This window comes from Dinoponera quadriceps, unplaced genomic scaffold (genome assembly GCF_001313825.1).
Source record: "Dinoponera quadriceps isolate SergipeBrazil2010 unplaced genomic scaffold, ASM131382v1 scaffold7286, whole genome shotgun sequence".
Lineage (NCBI taxonomy): Eukaryota > Metazoa > Arthropoda > Insecta > Hymenoptera > Formicidae > Dinoponera > Dinoponera quadriceps.
Window position 1 is genome coordinate 696,792 of NW_014562508.1, and position 19,012 is coordinate 715,803.

The following is a 19,012-nucleotide window of genomic DNA, read 5'->3' on the forward strand; positions in this document are numbered from 1 at the left end:
TTACGTTGCGCGGCTGCAAAGTCTTCGCTACGATTAGTTTTGCAACTTCAGCCTCGATCGATACCGCCGTATCGGGCGCATTAACGGTTAGCAACTGCAAAACCCTCTTGCTCGAGGCATCGTCTTACTCTCGTCCCGCTCTCGAGAAGATGCCGGCGATCTTTCCGTTACTTCTTTTCGAACGCGCGAGGAAACAACCCTGGGAGGAATCGAACCGCGTGGATGTTTGCTTGCGAGCTGCACGGAACACAAATTAGTATCTATTCGAGACCCTTGATATTCTCATATCAGGCAAGAATGCATGATCTTATATGGAGATAAAAAACTCGCTCTTGTATACATGAAGAAATTCTACATAGTTCCAGTAAAAATATCATATTCTTATTATTCAAAAATAATTTTTGCGAATTGGAATGGGAAACCATTGGACGTGTAAAAACGACGTCTTCTTATCCAATACTTTGTTCCTCCTTCGTTTTCATGTAAAATACTCGCGTCTTGAATAATAAGGATATGATATTTTTTAATGGAACTATATAATATTTCTTCGTGTGCATATGAGTTTTATCTTTATATAAGATTACTTTTGCTTATATATGAGAATATTATCCTTGAGTTGATGCTAGCTTTTCTGTGTGTAAATTAATGTCTAACGCCGCTATTAGCCAGTAATGTAACGCTTGCTTCTCCTAATGGCCAGATAATGGCTAGATAAATAAGTGAATTGCAGATTAGATCGAAAGAAATTACAGTAAATGAGGTGAAAAATCATAAGTTCGTTAATAATTGTCAGGCAATAATATGGCACTCAATTGTGCTTCTTGAAAATCTTTTTTATGGTATAACAGCTAGATCACGAAACTAATTCTATACTTTCGTAAATAATCAATAACGAATTAGTAATGAGCTAATTTTGTAGTAGTGGGAAAATTTCATCTCGGCCGATCAATCGGCAATAAATAATAAGAAAATAAGAGATGAGACGGAAAAATACACAGCGACACACACACACACACACACACACATACATCATACGATACCAACACGAGCAATACGAGAGGAGGGGGAGGGATTTCATGCTTGAAATGATTATTACGTAATACAGCCGTTTTACTTTCTTCAAGGGACAACGATACCGCCGGCGGCGATCGAGTGGCACGCGAACAAAGAGGAGCGTGTTTCGACTCACGGCCGTTCTCTTCGTCGCGTCGTCGCTAATATAACAGGTTCTACTTTGCATTCATTTCCGCGCCTTTGTAGCCTCCGCAATCATCAAGGTGGAGAGCCCACCCGCGTTCAGGCTCTATTAGCTTTGACTCTCTTACTTTCCAGCATACCGTCATCGGCTGATACGCTTATCCGTCAGGATCACCTGACGTGCATGAAGGCCGCCTATATGCGCCGATGATGACATAACCGCGAAACGAAAGGACAGAGTAATACGCCCGCATTGTTGCGGTTATCCGACGGCACGCTTGCTTCGCAATCCATGCATCATGATATTAATTAATGTTTACCTGCACCGTCCGATAAGAAGGCGCAGCGGTATTGTTGCGCGCATCGGTACCTTCGTGAATAATCGAAGAGGCAGAGAGAGAGAGAGAGAGGGCATACATGCGGCTGCAGTTTAACTTTCATCGGGATTAAGAGAGATCTCGCTCGAGCTGTTTGCTCTTTTATTCATATTTAAGCGTTTTACGTCCCGAGGAAAAATCGTTTCGAAAGCGGATCGGAGTAACGCGGCACAACGCGCTCCAGTGGTGCTTCAACGTGAGGTCAGAGGTCAAAGATTGACGAAAGAAAGCATCGAGGAATACATTCGCTAGAATTCACCGAACCGGCGCGTGTGGATGTGGTTGAGAGCATATACGAGAGACAGCGCGCGATAACGTTTGTAATTGCACGTGACAATGCGGTAAAATTTGTCGCAACAAATGCCGGCGCATTTGAATCGAGCCGATTCGACGAGCGAGCGGGATTGTTCGGAAAGTTTCATGGTGAATTCTTTTCTTCTCCTTTACACACTGATGACAATCGAGATGATTGCGCCGGCATACGTAGCGCCGACGTGTCTTAATCATCGTGTTTCCACGTGTCGATTGTGACAGCGGGGGAAAAAATGTCGCGCTCATTGAACGACGAAACAATGCGACTCGTGATTTCTTTCTTCCTCTCCCTCTCTCTCTCTCTCTTTCCCTCTCCTCCTGTTTCTCTCTATTTCGGATGCAGAGGGCGAGAGAGAGAGGCAAAAAATTCATTAGCGCGCATTATCGATTCGATGGCCGAACGACTGTCCGCTCGCGCCGAGCGCGTTATTGCGCAGTCCGTCGAAATGTTTCATAGACCCGCGGCCAACAATACCGCCATTTCTCCGGACAATGGATTTTCTACGTAAGAAAGTATTGCGGCAGCCACCGCTTGATTTGGTATGTGACGTGCATTTATACTCGAGCGAGACGTTGGAACACGCAATATGTCCGTCTCTTTGTGAAAACTCCTATTCAAGGATAAATCTTTCGCGAAGCTCGGAAGCACACCGAGAACGTCGTCAGGAAATATTTTTCAAAGTCTCTATGCTCGATTTCAATTTCTCGTTCTCCCGAGCCGCGGGCCGCTTAGCGCGTTTGCCAGCTTCCTTTATAAACATCTACTTGCTGTTTAAATAGCGTCGTTTAATATTCTTAGAATATTTTTTTATTCGAACGATAATGCACAATGTGATCTCTCAAAGATCACAGGGTACAGTTTTGCAAAAATTCGAGTGACGTAACATACAGCGGCTGTGGAAGCTGATGAATAAAATGGCAACATTATTGATATTATTTTGCTGTGTAATATTAAGGGTGCATAAGTGATCAAATTATTACAAAACTGTTGTTCTTATCGGTTTCTTTGACTTGTATAGTAATATAAACAACATTTTCTTAATGTGCTATTTATGCACAAAGTATCCAGCTTATTGTATCATAAATAAAAAGGGAAACGAAAGAATGATTAACGAGCTCTCCGATATGAAATTAAGGCGTAAATTAAATTGTGAATTGTTTAATTTGACATTTATATGATAAGTTGATGTAATTAAAAACATTTGTCGATGAAATCCGTTAATTATCCATCGGAAATGCTTATAATTAAACTACGCATAACCAAGACTCTGTATCAAATCTTATAGGTCTCGATTAATTTCTCGATTTAAAGAAACCAAAACTTCATCCGCACACTTTGAAATGTGTTTTATTCCGAAGTACTTAATATCTCTCATTCATGGATACGTACCTAACATATTCATAGAACCAAAGGATACGCTGAAACCGTTGAATTCTTGCACTATTGTCAAATGAAAATCACTCATATACACGAGGAAAATATTCGTGGCCGTAATTGCGGGAATGACGTATTCGCTGGGCTACAATTATTCGGAATCGGATCGTTTGGTAGCTTGCGATTTCAAAAAGTGTCTAATTTATCGGCTCGCGACGGTGTGGTAAATCACTTCCACTTAGTCTGACCAGAACGGCCCGTATCTACTGTATGTTTTATACGCCTCATTCATCCTCGAATGCAATCGCGCGGGCGAATGAAAAACACGGACGTGTATACACCGTCGCGTCTTCTACAGACGGGTCTTTTTCATACGCCGTATGCTCCAAGAAGAACGTCGCATTTTTCTCCGGCTATCTTGTTCGGCGCAGATCGCACGGTACCTTTGAACCGTGGAGGAGAGGAACCGGGAAAATATTCTCCTAAAGTGTGTTGTCGAAGTCTACGTGCTTCGCACGATTGTAACTGATGTATATGCGCGTACGCGCGAATACGGTTATTTAAATAATCTTCTTACTTTGATATCTGATATTGTACGAAACGGGACTCCCGCGTGTACAAGAAAGGAGAGAACTTCGCGCAGCTTTCGTGCGAAATCACCATTTCCCTTCGTCACTCGTTTTGTCGAAATTTTACTCGCGCGATTGTGCGAATTAATTTAACGAAAGCACCATAATAATAGCATTGTCGTTCAGTTAAAAAATCTGATTCAATTTTCCGCCTTTTCTTTTTTAGTAAATCGGCTGTCTCCCGTGACGAAGGTGCGCGAATGCTGCTAAAACATTGGCGAAAAATCAGGACAGGATAAAGAGATGTGTAGGAAGATAGCTGAGAATTCTTTGATTAATTGGTACGAGTAGCGTATACGAAATTCCGCGAGCAAACTGTTTCGGCAAATTCAACGTTCCGACGTTCTATTGTGGGTTTTAACAATCAAAATATCCGATGATGCGGAAATAGACGAGATATTTTTACATTTACGTGGCAAAATGAAGTATTTTTTGGCTAAAAAACATAGAGAATAGCACGGGAAGGATAGATGGGAAGCGGATTTGTTTCCATTTTGCGAATTCCACTGTGCGAAATTGCTCGCGATTTGACCCGCCAGTCAGTTATTCATGTTTAGGAAAAAAAGAAAATCATAGAACAGCAATTATTCGGTTGACGAATAATTGGTTTCCATTGAACGCAATAGAGTCAAATTCGACTCAAAAATCGGGCTGAATCGAGCCGATAATAGAATCCCATAGCAAAACCAAGCGAAACGGAAACACAATCAAACGACAAACGGCGGCCAATTTTTACGATCGTACACTGACAATACGCGAGATCGAACGTCGCGAACAAGCGTCTTCGCAACGTGCGATATCACGTTTTTAATTCCAGCGATCAAACTACTCTTATGGTTTTCATGAAAAACGAGAAGACGATAAACCTTATCAAGAACTTAACAGAAACATTACAAAAAAAATTACAAAGTCGTTGAACATTTAGTTTCCCGAAAATTGATTGTGAAGTACATAATTTCTGATAACGGTTGAAATATGTAACAACTAACCTGTGAAGACTCGGCAATATTGTACGCGCTATATTTCCCTTTATGCCTCTTTCAGTTAGGCATATTTTTCAAGATAGGTTAAATAGATATTGAAGAGCTATAATCGATGAATAAAATTACCAAAAACACGAAAAAAATCTAACGTCATTGCCCTAATAGCGTATATTCGTCGTATCGATACATCGATACAAGCGTCATAATAACCTTAACATTTACCAGGTCTAGTAACAATGGAATTCTTTTTCACAGGCAATGAATCGACATATTCGTGCTATTGTGGCGCTTAGCATACATACGACGCATTCACAAATAACGGGCAATCTCGGTCAAAAAGTATTACACGTCAAAATGCGAAAAACGATTGTTTCTTGACGAGTTTTTGAACATTACAGAAGTTCGATCGATATCCTCTTCCTCTAGTAAAAGCTTTACATTATAAATCACGTTTACAAGCATTTAACGCAGACTTGTCGAGCTACTTCGTGTTGTATCAGCCACTACCTTCCTAACAATACTGTCACAGACGAGCTGTCTTAAGTTATCGGCAAATACGCACTGTGCTCGTCGGCAGGTGTCCCGCGTTTTAATATCGGCCGGTCCGTCTGGAAATTCGATCGCGTTGCAACCTGCGCCGAATGAAAAATCGAAACACAGAGCCCGGTGGGAGCGACGAGAATACGACGGGCGGGGGCACGTCGCTTCGAGAATCACCCGATTGCGAGCGAGCGGAAAGGCCCGTGTTTGCGAGGAGCAGCGACGGCGACGACCCTCGAAGAATACAACCCCGTCGGACAGTTGGTGGTCATCCCGGGATAGCCGGGATAGGGTGGAGAGCCGGTGAATAGTAATCTGCACGGAGCGCGCAGCCCTCCCTTATAAAGCAAAGACCGCGCTGCGGGATGACGTGTGCCATTTCTATGCAAACGACATGTATGTATGCAGGTGGCGACGCTGCGCTACACGTTTAAGGCGGCGGCGGAGGCGACTGTGGCGGAAGGAGGATAGGCAGACGTAATGTCCTGATGTGGGCTAGCATTTTGGTTACTGTTATACATACGGCTCTCCGTTGCCATTTCGACCTCGCTCCTTTCCTCTCCTCTCCGCTCTCCTCGCTGCTCGTCCCTTCGTCTCTCCTTTCACGTTTCACCCTTCTTCCCGGTCTCCGGCGTATCCTCGATCGACGAGACTAAACCTTCCCGTCTTATCTTCACCTTCCTCGCGTGCGTTTTTCGCTATTTTCGTTCTCGTCTCGCCCTTCGTTGCAATTTAGCGAGCGTGTGTGCGGTCGTTCTTTTCCCCGTCTCGCTTGTCGTCGTTCAACTCTCCGCCGTTTCGCCGCGCTCCGACGGAACGCACGTCGCGGAAAAACGTGGCCGATCGAGCGGCATGACGCGAGAAAAAAATATCCTGTCAGGTACATGTGAGCGTCTATTGATTTCCCGGAGCGAGCGAGAGGCCGGCCGAGACGAGGCCCGCGTTTTGAATCCCGTGCCGGATGTACTCTTCCGATTGTAAGAAACGAATGCGTGCACGCGCGCGCGCGCCCAACTTCTCTGGTATGCGGCCGATCTTTTCGCCCGTATTCCTACCTTTGGCATCTTGTTTCGCAAAAATATGTCTCTTCCGCATTCCAGCCGCGTGAAAATTTAATGGGAAAGCGCTAAAACCAACGTGCCACTTTGCTTTTGAGCACAGCCTTGCCGGAGGTGGGGAATTTAAATTTATGCGCATGGCGAGCAACACTTATCCGCACAATGTATGACAGTCTTGTGAAAATTATTAGAGGAGGTGGTGTTGTTATGGCCGTTGTAGGTATTACGGCACCTCTTAATATCTCCGTTATTAGGTGGCGAATTCTGGAGGTTATTCATGGAATCGTCCGTTTGGTAACCCGCTCTTACGCGCTGGCGCTAATATGTTTAGTATACGAGAACTTGCTTTCGTCATAACGCATTTTTCCTTCCGAGCACTTCGAAACGGTTTCAAGGTACACTTTGGCATTCGATTATATGCTTCCTCATTCTTCTTAAATTTCAACGTATCGCCACACGAATGTATGCACATTCGAATGTTTCGTTCGTTATTCAACGGTTTCATTCGGTTGTACGCATTTCGATTCCCTTCTTTTCCCACCCGACCATCTTAACACGGAAGTGATTTCCCGAGGAATCAAACAACCGCCGTTTACAACTGAGATTCTCGAGTGTTATCAACGCTACTTCGCTAAATCCAAAAGTAAGTGGAGGCGGGTAAACGCCAATATCGCAAATAAAAACAAAACGGAGGAACATTCGTTAGTTCATGCGTCTGTCGGTCGGTTTGACCGGCACCCACTCCCAAGTTAAACAAACGAAGAAGAAAAACAGAAGAGATCAGTCACCGGTAGCTTCAACTGTATTCTGTGGGATGATATTTCGCAACAAAGTTCGGATATGTCAGTTTGCAGAACAGCCTAACCTTAACTTTCCTTGCATATATTCAGTAACAGATAATAGAGAGATCGGTACGAGAGAGTGATTGAAAAAGTTCGAAATTCACACGATCAGACAGTCACTGTCAAATAAATTATCACCGGTTTCTCACCCTGATTTCCAGAAGAAGACGGTTCGACGAAAACTTCGGCGCAATGGAAAATCGAACGACGCTAAGAACGCGGCCAAACCGCGCTCGCAAGCAGAAAATACCGTTTCAGCCCCAACTTTTCTACACGGTGGACGAAGTTTACACGTTCGGCCCGGCAGAGTTGGATACAGCCCGGAAACATGAATATGTCAGTTTTCCATACCTGTGTCAGTTTCGACGCTTTTCCCAGCTAGGCTTTATCGCTGCCGGCCATCTTTTTAATCGGCGCGAGACGAAGCCTCCGGGATCGGCCTATCGAACACTAACGAGCCCGCTTGCTTGGCTCGACCGAGGAGGCACCTGTGCGTACACGGAGTCGGCAGGGCTAAATTACACGTTCGATAAAATAAGCGCGAGGCAACACAAAGCGCGGGGTGTCGTGAAGCGCTCAGCCGCACGCGCGCGGATCCTTTGTCCCGCGACCGCACGAACGTGTTTTTCAGAAAGCCGCGCGCATTTAGGCGCCGATTGCCTCCTGTCTGCGTATGCGTTCGCGCGCGGCCCACTTACCCCTTTACCACGGTAGGACGCGCGTCCCTTTGTTTCCCGGAGGCCCCTATTATGCTTCCAAACACGGATAACTGACTGGCAAGTCAAATCGCGAGCAATTTCGCACAATGCTAGAGCAGAGAGTGGGAATAAATCTATCTTCCAGCTTTCCTTCTCGTTTTATTTTCTACATAGACCTTTCCCCCCCCCCCCCCCCNCCCCCTCCCGTTAATATTTCACCCTGTTGTTAAATATAACAGATGTACAGATTTTCGCACTTTTGATTATTTTTCAAGTCTGTAATAGAAACGGAAATGTTGGGTGTTGGGAATGCGGTATTCGTGACGATTAATGAAGAAATCGTTTCCCCCGCTCGGGAGATCTCGATGACAGGAACGATCCCCGCGGCCCTTCTGCGGTTCCCGACTTTCGAAGTGCTCGAAACGTAAAACGAACCCGCTCGACGTTCAACATAGACTCCTATTCCATAATTTACCTGATAATTTACCGTGGGGATTATTACATGATGGATGCGGAACCCAGAGTCGGCAACAATCGTGCACTCCGCATTAGCGTAGTGTTGTAATTAATTATTTTCATTCATTATGCCGCGTACAATGATGTTTGCCGGTATTAAATTAGACAACGCAACGTTGCATTGGCGGAAACTCGCAGCGGTGCCTAATGCTTTGATCTGAATAATTCGCGCTGTTCCTAGTTAAATAAAGTGTTGAAACTTTGTTACTCGCAAACAGGTGCAAAATTCATCGTACTGGGGAAGGGAGCAACGCCGACGTGACGGCGTGGGATATAACGTGGAGGAGAGTCTGCGGAGAGAAGACGAATACGCGTAAAACGAGATCCTTGTCCGAATCGTCAGTTGCGCGTGTCCGCACGGTGTACGCGCAAAGAAGAACAAATTCCGATTTGTTCTCTTCTTTGAAATCCCGATCCAATGTGACGGAATTACCAGAAAAGAGGCTCTACTGATATCAATCGCGAGTTAACACATGGAGGGCCAACAAGAGCTTGCGCATGTGTAATTTTAATAATAATTGTAAGTGCCTTTTCTGAAAAAATATTTAGCGTTCGTGACTACAATGATTATAGTTTAACTTATGCGATATTAATCAAAGGAAATGACAACGAATAAGTGTGTGTAAAGTACTGGGACAAGCTCTTTAGGCAGTCTCATCCACGACGTCTGAATCGATTGACAATCTTCTCGCAACGGCGGCCGATGCGTAACGTAGCGACGTGCAGTTCATCCGAGCGTTTTCTTTTCTGATTTTATTCCCCTATAACGACCGCGCACAGCTTCTTACCGGGCCATTTTCGCTTGTACATGGCGAAATACATTTTTTTCTGAAAACGTGCCGCGATTAAATCACGTCGGACACACCATCGATTCCCGATTAATTTCGCCCGAACGCCCCCTCGTCTCCCGCGGAGATTAGATTTCCCGTTCATGTCCCACGGTCGGGTTCCTTTTGTCGAGCGGTTAAAAGACTTTTCCGAACTTCGGCGCGTCACAGTGGCCCGTGGAAGCTCCGGTTTTTCGGTCTCGCCCCGATGCCTCGATGAATGCGAGCAACGCGGCCAAACACGGCGGCGGTGTGCGCGCACGCTATTTTCAGGCTTTCAAACTCGATTTGCCGCGGCAACCTGTGCGCGACGAGGTAGTCGAGATGTAGGCGTTTAGAATGCCAAACTTCCCCCGCGGCGGAATCGAATCCCCGATGAAAAGACGACCGTCCCGAGGAAGAAGCGGCCGGTGCGCGGCTCTCGCGAGCCGAACAGAACTTTTCTCCGAGCGCGACGTTCCCCGGCCTCGTGAATTAAAGACGCTCGCACAAATATGTTATACGCCTCCGGCGCGCGTCGCGACGCGCGCCTCATTCCGTCTGCATCATTGATTGTATCCAGCGAATTCGTGATTTCACGCCGCATCTCCCCCGTCGGGCTTTCTCGCCCGCGGATTTCTGCCTGTGAATAATCCGACGACGGTATCGGGCGCTTGCTCGCGTCTCCCTGATGAAGCGGGCTGAAATGTTCACGAGACATTGGAAATAAATTCACGAAAAACGCGCCATCAAGCCCGAAAGCAGAGCGAGCATTTTTCTCCATATCGCGCGACTGAAGGCAGGTATCAAGTCTGATGGAAGCGAACGTGACAAATAAGACGGAATAATGAAAATGCGCTCACGCGTGAACCAGAAGGATCGTTCTTCTGTTTGCGCGGAACCCTTCGGATCCTAATTCCTCGCGGTGAGGCGTATGTACTCTCGGTTTCTGACCAAAAAGTAGAGGAGAAACATCAAAACCGGCATACCATTTTGTTTCTGAGCTCTAAAGGCTTGTTGGAGGTGTGAACTTAAAATTTACGTGAATGAGTTCAAAGCAGCAACGTTTCTCTGCTCAAAATGTACGAAAGTCTTGTGAAAATTATGATGTGTTTCCTTGTAAATAACGATTTTTTAAGGCGTTTCAGGATTAACACTTCTAGAAATTACTCAAAACTGACATACCCATGATAGGAAATTATCAAAGGAATAAAATAAGAGAATTGAAATTACATTATTTTGTACATTTATTATACATCTTTATATGTTACCTTTAATCTTATGTATTTTTATTACATAGAAAGGGATTCCCTTCTTTTTCTTCCCGGCCATCTTAAACAAACAAGAAAAATAGAGGAGAACAGTTACAATTTACAAATTATTTTGTAAATTATTGAAACCAAGATTAACATGCAACGGTATATTGTAAAACAATAGGTTGTACCACTTGTGTGTGCAAATTCGGATCAAATTTCGATGCAACTTTACTGATAACTCTGTTCCGTTCATATGTAGACATATATACTCTTTCTCAGATTATACAATTTTAATTGTTTGATTAATAGTTCACCCGAACAGTTTGGCTGGATTTCCTGCGGAATAATTGTCGATAATGTCGATATTTGATTTAATCGCTCACCACGGGGCGTTATTAACCAATGTCTACCAATTTGAACGTTCCCTGTTGGGACAGAAGATTAATCTTTTAATTTGCTGAATTAAATATAGAATGTAACGGAGTTGATCTAACTTCGATATTTTGCCATATTGAGTACATAAATCAGTATATAGAGATAAGAATAATAAAGAGGATGACCTTTTTAAACTGAAACATTGACACATAAACGTGTAATACATATTGTTCGAATTTATATAGTGAAAATCTAATAGCCATGAAATACTACCTTCATAGAAAGAAGGCAGCGAAAAACTAAATATACATGGTGTTTCCAGTATTCTCGACCTAAATTTCAGCGAGACGTTTTCTGAAAGATTTAGGAACAACTTTTCCTAGAAAAACTGTCGGAAAATGTCATTATTTACGATGACTTTCTAATTATCAACATATATCTTTGTAACTAAGCGCAAAATCAAAATTCTGTTGAAATAAAGTCGCTTTGAAGTTAATCGGGGAAAACAATTTCCCTATTTGTTGGTAGCCCAGAGTTGCGTTTGTGAGAAACTTAGTTTTCTCTGTCGCCTGTGTTTCAGAAATGATTGATGCCTCGATATTCTCGTCGAGGAAAAATGAATTCTAAATCGTTCACAGAACCTCTCGGCAAAATTAAGCTCGTAAGTTCCGAGTCGCTCCTTATATTTCATCGTGACCACAATATGACGTCATGATTTCTCTCTCACCGTGTCTGTCACTTATTCTTTCTCCCTCTTCCAAAGGGAGCTCGATTCGCAAATTTCCCAGTGCGGACAAAGCCACGGCCACTGAAATAGCCGGTCTGCAGTAATTTCGAAAGCGACACGCTTCCACATAAAGTTTCGAGAGACGTGCGACGCGGGCGGTCGCGTTTTCGAGAGCGCATCACGAATGCGCGCCGCCCTGCGCGTCTTCTTTCTTTTTCCCCCTAACGGCGTAAAAAGCGTGTACGTTCGCTACGTATCCGTGGATTATTCAAATGAGGTCAGGACGAGCAGCAGCCCGCCACATTCGAGCTCGCCGCGAGCGAGTGCAACCAGCACAGCCTCCTTGAATCGTAATCTACCGTCTAGGGCAAACATCCTAAATCACCCACGCCGCGTCCGGAAATAGGTCGTATCCGTGAAAATTTTAACGAAACGCGCTCGCGTCGGAGAAAAAATTTCCCCGCGTCTTCCGTTCTTTCGGCTGCGTCACGAATTTTGCGATGTCCTGGCTTTTTATCCGGGTGACGCGCGCGTGCCACGTGAGCGATGGCGCGATGCGGCTTTTAATATCGTTAGTATCCGCCATTTACCGCAATCGCGTGAGAATTGTATTGCTGTAATTTTCTCGAGAAAAGCAGAAGACGAGAGACGAAAATGATGCGAATAATATATTTACTTACAGAGGAAAAGCTCCAAAACCATCATACCGTTTGTCTTTAGCTTCTAAAACCCTGTTGTTATTTTTATATATTACATATTTATATGCATGAGTGCAAGCCAGCAATATTTCTCTACTAAAATATATAAGAGGGAGAGAGAGAAAGAGAGAGGAGGAGAAGAGGAATCTTATAAAAATTATTACATATTTTCTTGCAAATAACTATTTTTTTAAATGTTTGAGGATTGACGCTATTAAAAACTAGCTCTCAAAACTGACGTACTCAGGATAGTTTCAAGAAATTACCAAAAAAATAACACGAAAGCACTGAAATTACATTATTCTGTACATTTATTATATATTCTTACATATCTTTAATCTTATATATTTTTTAAAACTTTAAAAAATTTACGAAGCATATATTGCCCTTTTATTATGTGGAAAAGGATTTCCCTGACTTCTTGTTTCCAACTATCTTAAAGATTCAAATAAGAAAAACAGGAGAGAATCAGTCGCCGGTAGTTTCAACTGTGTTCAGTGCAGTAATATTTCCCAGCGAAGTTCAAGTACGTCGGTTGAAAAATCAGTAAATTCAGATGTCAGTTTATCTAATCCTAACTTGCGTGGTTTAGTGACAGAGATTGACACAAGATTCAAAGTGATTTAAAAAGTTCAAAAGTCACGCTATAAAACAGCATTATCAAATAAATTACCGTTGATTTTTTATTTTAATTTCCATATGAATAGTTAATTTCCATATGAATAGTTTAACGAAAATTTCAGCACAACGAAAAATCAAACGACGCTGATAATACGACCGAACGTGATTGCAAACAGAAATTGCCCTTTTAGCTCCGACCGCCGTACACACTAGACAAAATTCATATTATGCCCGACAGAGTTTAATATTTGACGGAAAAGGCAAGAAACGTGAATATATCGTTTTACCATATCTACGTAAGCTTCATTTTTCCCTTTAACATTAACATACATATTTTTACGCAAAGAAAACAAATCTTTCAAATGAGAAGATTCCTCTTTTTTTATATCCGTAGCTTGTCAAGAAAACGATTGTTTAATCTATTTAAATAAATAATATAATCAAGACTTAATTAAATGTGTTATTAGTACTCACCAAATAAATATTTTTTTAACTTTTAGATATCATTGCTCTCAGTGCAGTCGAGTGTAGCAGTCGGCAGATTCGGAAACGAATTTTCAACTACCATCAACATATCAATTAGCACGTTCACTGTCCATTAAGTTATTTTCGCGTGCCATAAATTTTATCGCAAGACACGTGTATCCCGTACGCACGTGTGCGCGCACAACTGTTGAAGTAATTTCGTAAAATATCGTTACAATGATGGGCAAACTGCCTTGTAACTCGGACGACGCATTCCCCGCGCGATTTACGTCGAATGGAATGAATAGAACGCGCGGGAACAAAGGAGAGGGGTCGCCTTCTTGAAAAATTTAATAACAAGGTAATCAAGAAGGATTCCGGACGCGGAAAGTAGTTTCTAATTCACGATGGTCGGGGTGAAACAAGCCGGGTTCAGGCTCGTTCCGCGTTTGTTTCCTCCTGGCGCGGCTATCGTACCTGCCTTTATAACTTCTAGTTTTCTTCGTCACGGTGAAAAAGTTCGTCCGGGTTGTAGCCGGACCGACGATAGCCCTCCCCTCCCCTCCCGCCTCTCGCTATAATTGCGGCGTCGTTCGAATTCCGTTCGAACGCTCCTCTCTGAGACAATCAGACTTAATGAAATTAGCTTAATTATATCCGTCGGTCAACCGTCTTCCTCTTTCTCATTCGCAGATCGACGCGTGCCCTACAATATACCGTCGGACTGGCGGGCCCTTTGGTTCAGCAATATCGACGAGCTGCAGAGAGTGAACGACGCGAACGACAACAACACCGTCTCGAACGTCACGGTGCAATTGGGCGGCACCGCCTTTCTTCACTGCAAAGTTCGCAATTTGGCGGAGAGGACCGTTTCCGATGCCGAGGTAAGAAAGTGTCTACGTGTATAACCCTTGCATCGTCGGAAGAAGGGAAAAAAAGGAAGAGAAACTCCCTCGGAAGAAGCGAGCGATTTTCGACGAATGGGCCGAATCGAGCGCAATCGTGGCTTTTAAGCACAACGACGCCGATTTCTCCACCCAGCGAGATGATTATTGTGTCTCTCGCGGGCGGGGCACCTTTCGCGAATTCTTCTCGTGCGTTTATACGCGCGTCGTAAAAGGAGGTGCGACGGTAAAATTTATGTTTGCGTGTAGGTCCATTGTGACAGTCGCGAGGCGACTATAACTTACGATGATATATATTCCGTATCATGCGTGCGCCCTCGAGGCTCGGCGAAATTCATCTCGAGTGATGTATCAATGTGAATTTCTTTTTTATCCGCGGAATTAAATTATATCGACTACACTTCCCAGCTTCCCCGGAGACGTGGGGTTTCTAAGATTCGCCCTATTGCATCACGGTGTTTCCAGATAAACCAACGATCACGTTCGTCTCAGCAATTCGGTAGATATCTTGCTACTTACGATAAATTTCTCAATCCTTTGAGCGCCGCCTTTCTTTCTAATTCTAATTCTAATCTTTCCGCTAGAAGTGCCAGGGAAAATTTTTGTAGAAAGATTTTCGGAAAATCGGAAAAAAGGAATACAAGATGTGCATTATTGTTATGTGCGCGCAGCATTCGCAACATATTTCTTTTAATAATAAACATCAAAGATTAGAAAAAAGATTTTCTCTCATAGCCTTTGAAGAAGATATACAAAGAACTTCATAACTCTTTCGACTCCGTCGGGTCACGTAAGTCCCACAATAAGTTCCAAATTTTATATCATTTCACTGTTACTTTCTTCTCTTGCTTTCTTACTTGCTTCTTTTACTTTCTTCTAAACACAACGAGAGAAAAATAAACAATTATATTTATTTCAAGCTTTCACCTTGTCCCTTTCATGCATTCCAATAAATCAATCTGGAACACATCGTCCCCCGAGAAAACGTTCAATCTCGGAGAAAAATAAATATATCATACTTTTGCGTTTACTATGTTTATTTAAACCTGAGAAACCACGACAATGAGAAATTCTTCGTAAAAGAAAGCGATACCGAAAGGGTTGAGAAGTGCTATCGCGCTCGGTCGTCTTGGAACGCGACCGCGGCTCCGGACGCAATTGTTCGCCGAATATCGTCCGCGCGCGCGAATAACATACACATACATCGAGCCACGCTGATATCTATGCAACAGCGGTCGCGAACATAGCGCACAGATAATCTCGTCTGTGTAGCCATATAACTGTAGAAATTTATTCATATGCACGAGCGCGTAATGATCCCCTTTTCGTAGGACGGCGCCGTGCGACGGCGAGTCGAGCTGGTAAGACGACGATAGATGATCGCGACGCGCACGTGAGTGACGGCAATCGGTATGCGATTCCGCGGAAACGGCGACGAGCTCGTATCTGGCGCGGATAGACGCAATGATGCAGCGGGGAGGAAGAGACGGCGTCTCGGATCGCGATTTTTCCAGCACACCGATTTTTATCCCCTCATCGCTCCGCTATTTTCCACCGAACGTGAATATTTTAGCAACAAGATAGCGAAATATAAAGTCCGATATTTCTACGCCGGGTGTCCCGTCGTTTTCGGCGGCTGGACGGCGCGTTGTATCGTTCATCGCCGGGGGTATGCAAGATTGATGCCGGCAAAAAGCCGATGACCACAACAAATCCACTCCAATTCGGGATGACAGCCTTACAACTGTCGCGTCGGCGCGATCCCGCGCGGATACTCGACAACGTTCTCGGCGACGCGCCGATACGGCGAACTTAGTCGACGTGATGTCGGCTATCGCTGTCTTCGTCGTCATCGTAGAATTTATGGGATCGGATCACGATGACCGAAAGTTGGCCAGGTCGTTGTTCAATGTTGTTGGACAACAATGGCGCTTCCGAACTTTCCGTTTCGGGCCACCGGCGGCATGCCCGATGCCCGACAGACTCCGACGACGGATACGTGATCGATGCCTCGCGCCCGGAGAGATCGATAGTCATGGTGGGATTTCCCGAGTCGAAATTTTCACCCTTTGTTGAAACTTTCATTCTACAACGCGATATACGTGGGAAATTTATGTTGAATCATAGAGGAAAATCGACGTACTGTTAGAAATTCTCTCGTGCCTTGTTTAAAGTGTCTGATTAAAGTTTACGCGCATAGGATGTGCAAATCAGGCACACTTCCATCAAAATCTATGAAAATTGGAATATATTTCCTAGTTTTTTTCCTATTATTTTTAAGATGCTTGAGGATTGTCGTTTTTATAGAAACTAGGCTCCAAAACTGTCAGATATATTTGATCGTATATTTTTGACATATATTTTTTAATCTGATGATATATGTATGAATTTACCATACGTATAAAAAAAATATCAGGAAAGCAACAAAATGTCCTGTACTGAAATACACATTTTCATCGCTGCAGTTTGGGTTGTTGTTTGTTATTTCTAAATGGCAGTGTGGAAAAAAATGTTTATCTCGGGTAGCGACGATTGTGTGTAATATTAATATAATATTATTGTGCTTGCACGCTTATATGATAATAGTAGAAAGACAGAATATTCTAATAATATAATTGACTCTTATTTTGACCCTGATGGTCTGATCTTAAATTGTTGTTTTCGCTGTTTTAGCGATAAAATAGATTGTTGAAGGTAGTATTAAAATTAAATTTGTCGAATCAGGAATTTTTCCAGAGAGAAGTTAATGAGTGTCGGAATATCGTCCAAGTAAGTTTTTATTAGTCTATAAACACAAATTATTCTCAGAACATCGAGATAGCGTGAAAATTTCGATGCGGGGGTAACTTCGCTCGTCCGCCATGTTTTTATCATGCGTTTCGCGCTTCAGTATCTGCGGGAGCTTTATGTTCCCCCACCTCCCCCCCTTCTTCACAGCGGTAATGTTATACCAGCATACATGAGGTTTATTTGAATTCCCAATTTCCGAAGTGTTTACCGGAGCGACTAATTAATCCGTTCGCTATTATTTTATATAATTTCGCCATTATTTTGTTTAATTACGATTCCTAAATTGTAATACGAGCAAAGATATCGCGTTAACATTGCAAAATTTCGTGCGCTTTGCCGCGCGGAATAACGCGGCTCATTTGTGCCTGTAAAATATAACGTCGGGATTCGCGATTTTAATGAAATTTAGTTGATAAACCGCGAGTCAAAATAATTAAATCGCTAATGAATGTTATTTGATCGTTTATATGATACAAACAAACTGCGCCGACGTTGTCAATTAAGGCGATACAAGCTCGAAGCTCCGCGTGTTCGCGGAACCATTCGAATCGCAGCTTCGAAATGACGCGTACGCGACGATCGAAAAACACATTGCTCGGTGATGGAAAAATTCGCCACCGATGACGGTTTCAGACGCGGCGTCTTCGAGACGAACGCGTTATTGCGCGGGAAAAAGTCCAACGTGAACTTTCGCCGAGGGCAGCGTCGGTCGCCGCCGATATCGCGATTCAGCATTCGCTCGGAGGTTCTGCCAGCTCGGGTGATCCGCAAATCCACTTACGACGTCGTTGCTTTTAATTCAATTATTTATGACGAATTCGACGGGTCGGCCGGTATGTCTGCCCGGTCCGGCGGGCGGTCGGGCGAGCGCACGGCGTAACTGCATTATCGCGTTAGCAGTCAAACCGGGAAAGATTGATGGCGACGAAAAGTCGAACGCCGCGAAGTAATTTTGATAGAGCGTCGGTGAGCGGAGCGCCGCGTTCCGTGAAGCCGCAACGCCGCCATCAATGTCGTCCGAGAGATTTTTTCTTCGACCACCAGCACCACCATCGCCGCCATCGCCACCGGCACGGGCAATATGCTGCGAGAGGGACTACATCGACGAGACGGCTAAAATCGAGAAAATCGGCGCGATAAGCGCGAGAATTGATTTTAACATCCAGTCAATGATTTCTCATCGGAGGGTGAAGCCACCCCTTCTCTCTCTCTCGCTCGTTCGCTCTCACCCTCTTCCTCCCTTTCTCTCGAGCGCGGCGACGGTATCGACTCGCGCGGCATCGTCGGAGAGCGATATTAATGAATTGCCCCCTCGAAATTCCGATAATTAACGCGGCGCGCTTTATTAGATCGGGAAAGCTATTTCGTGCCGAGGTGGAGCCCGAATTACGGAAAGAGACTTAAACAAGCCCGCGAAACGCACGTGAAAAGAAAAAGAGAGTCTTTGAGATCGGTACGATTAACGTCTAATGATTTGTCTCTTTTTTTTCTTTCCTGTGGAAAGCTGTTTCTTTTTTAATTCTCGATCGATCGATTTACGCCCGAGCGAGATCGACGCGCCACTCAGTCGGGACTCGACCGAACTCGTTCCAAGATCGCGCCGCGTTGCCACGCGGAATTAAGCACGTGACGTGACGATTTCGTGAGTCTGTTTTGACGGATCGAACGGAGAAAAATTCATGCACGAAGTGGGACGTCGCGCGGGCACGCAAAGAGGTTGGTCAGAATACGAGGAAAAACGAGAAAACGTGAAGAAATGACAGAGCTCCTGTTTGGCCTAGTCGAAGAAAAAGAAAGAGTATTACAGGCTTTTACACGGAAAAATGAATTTGCCCGGACCTA

At 44.1% G+C, this 19,012-nt stretch overlaps 1 protein-coding gene across 4 annotated transcripts in view; it reads left to right on the forward strand.

Moving 5' to 3' along the window:
* The window catches only part of LOC106751103 (lachesin), a 366,970-nt gene that overhangs the window by 217,180 nt on the left and 130,778 nt on the right, over positions 1 to 19,012 (forward strand). For all 4 annotated transcript variants that reach the window (XM_014631887.1, XM_014631888.1, XM_014631885.1 and 1 more), the window contains one exon: positions 14,169 to 14,359. In XM_014631887.1, the coding sequence (XP_014487373.1) occupies positions 14,169 to 14,359 (191 nt within the window). The remainder of the gene's footprint in view (positions 1 to 14,168; positions 14,360 to 19,012) is intronic.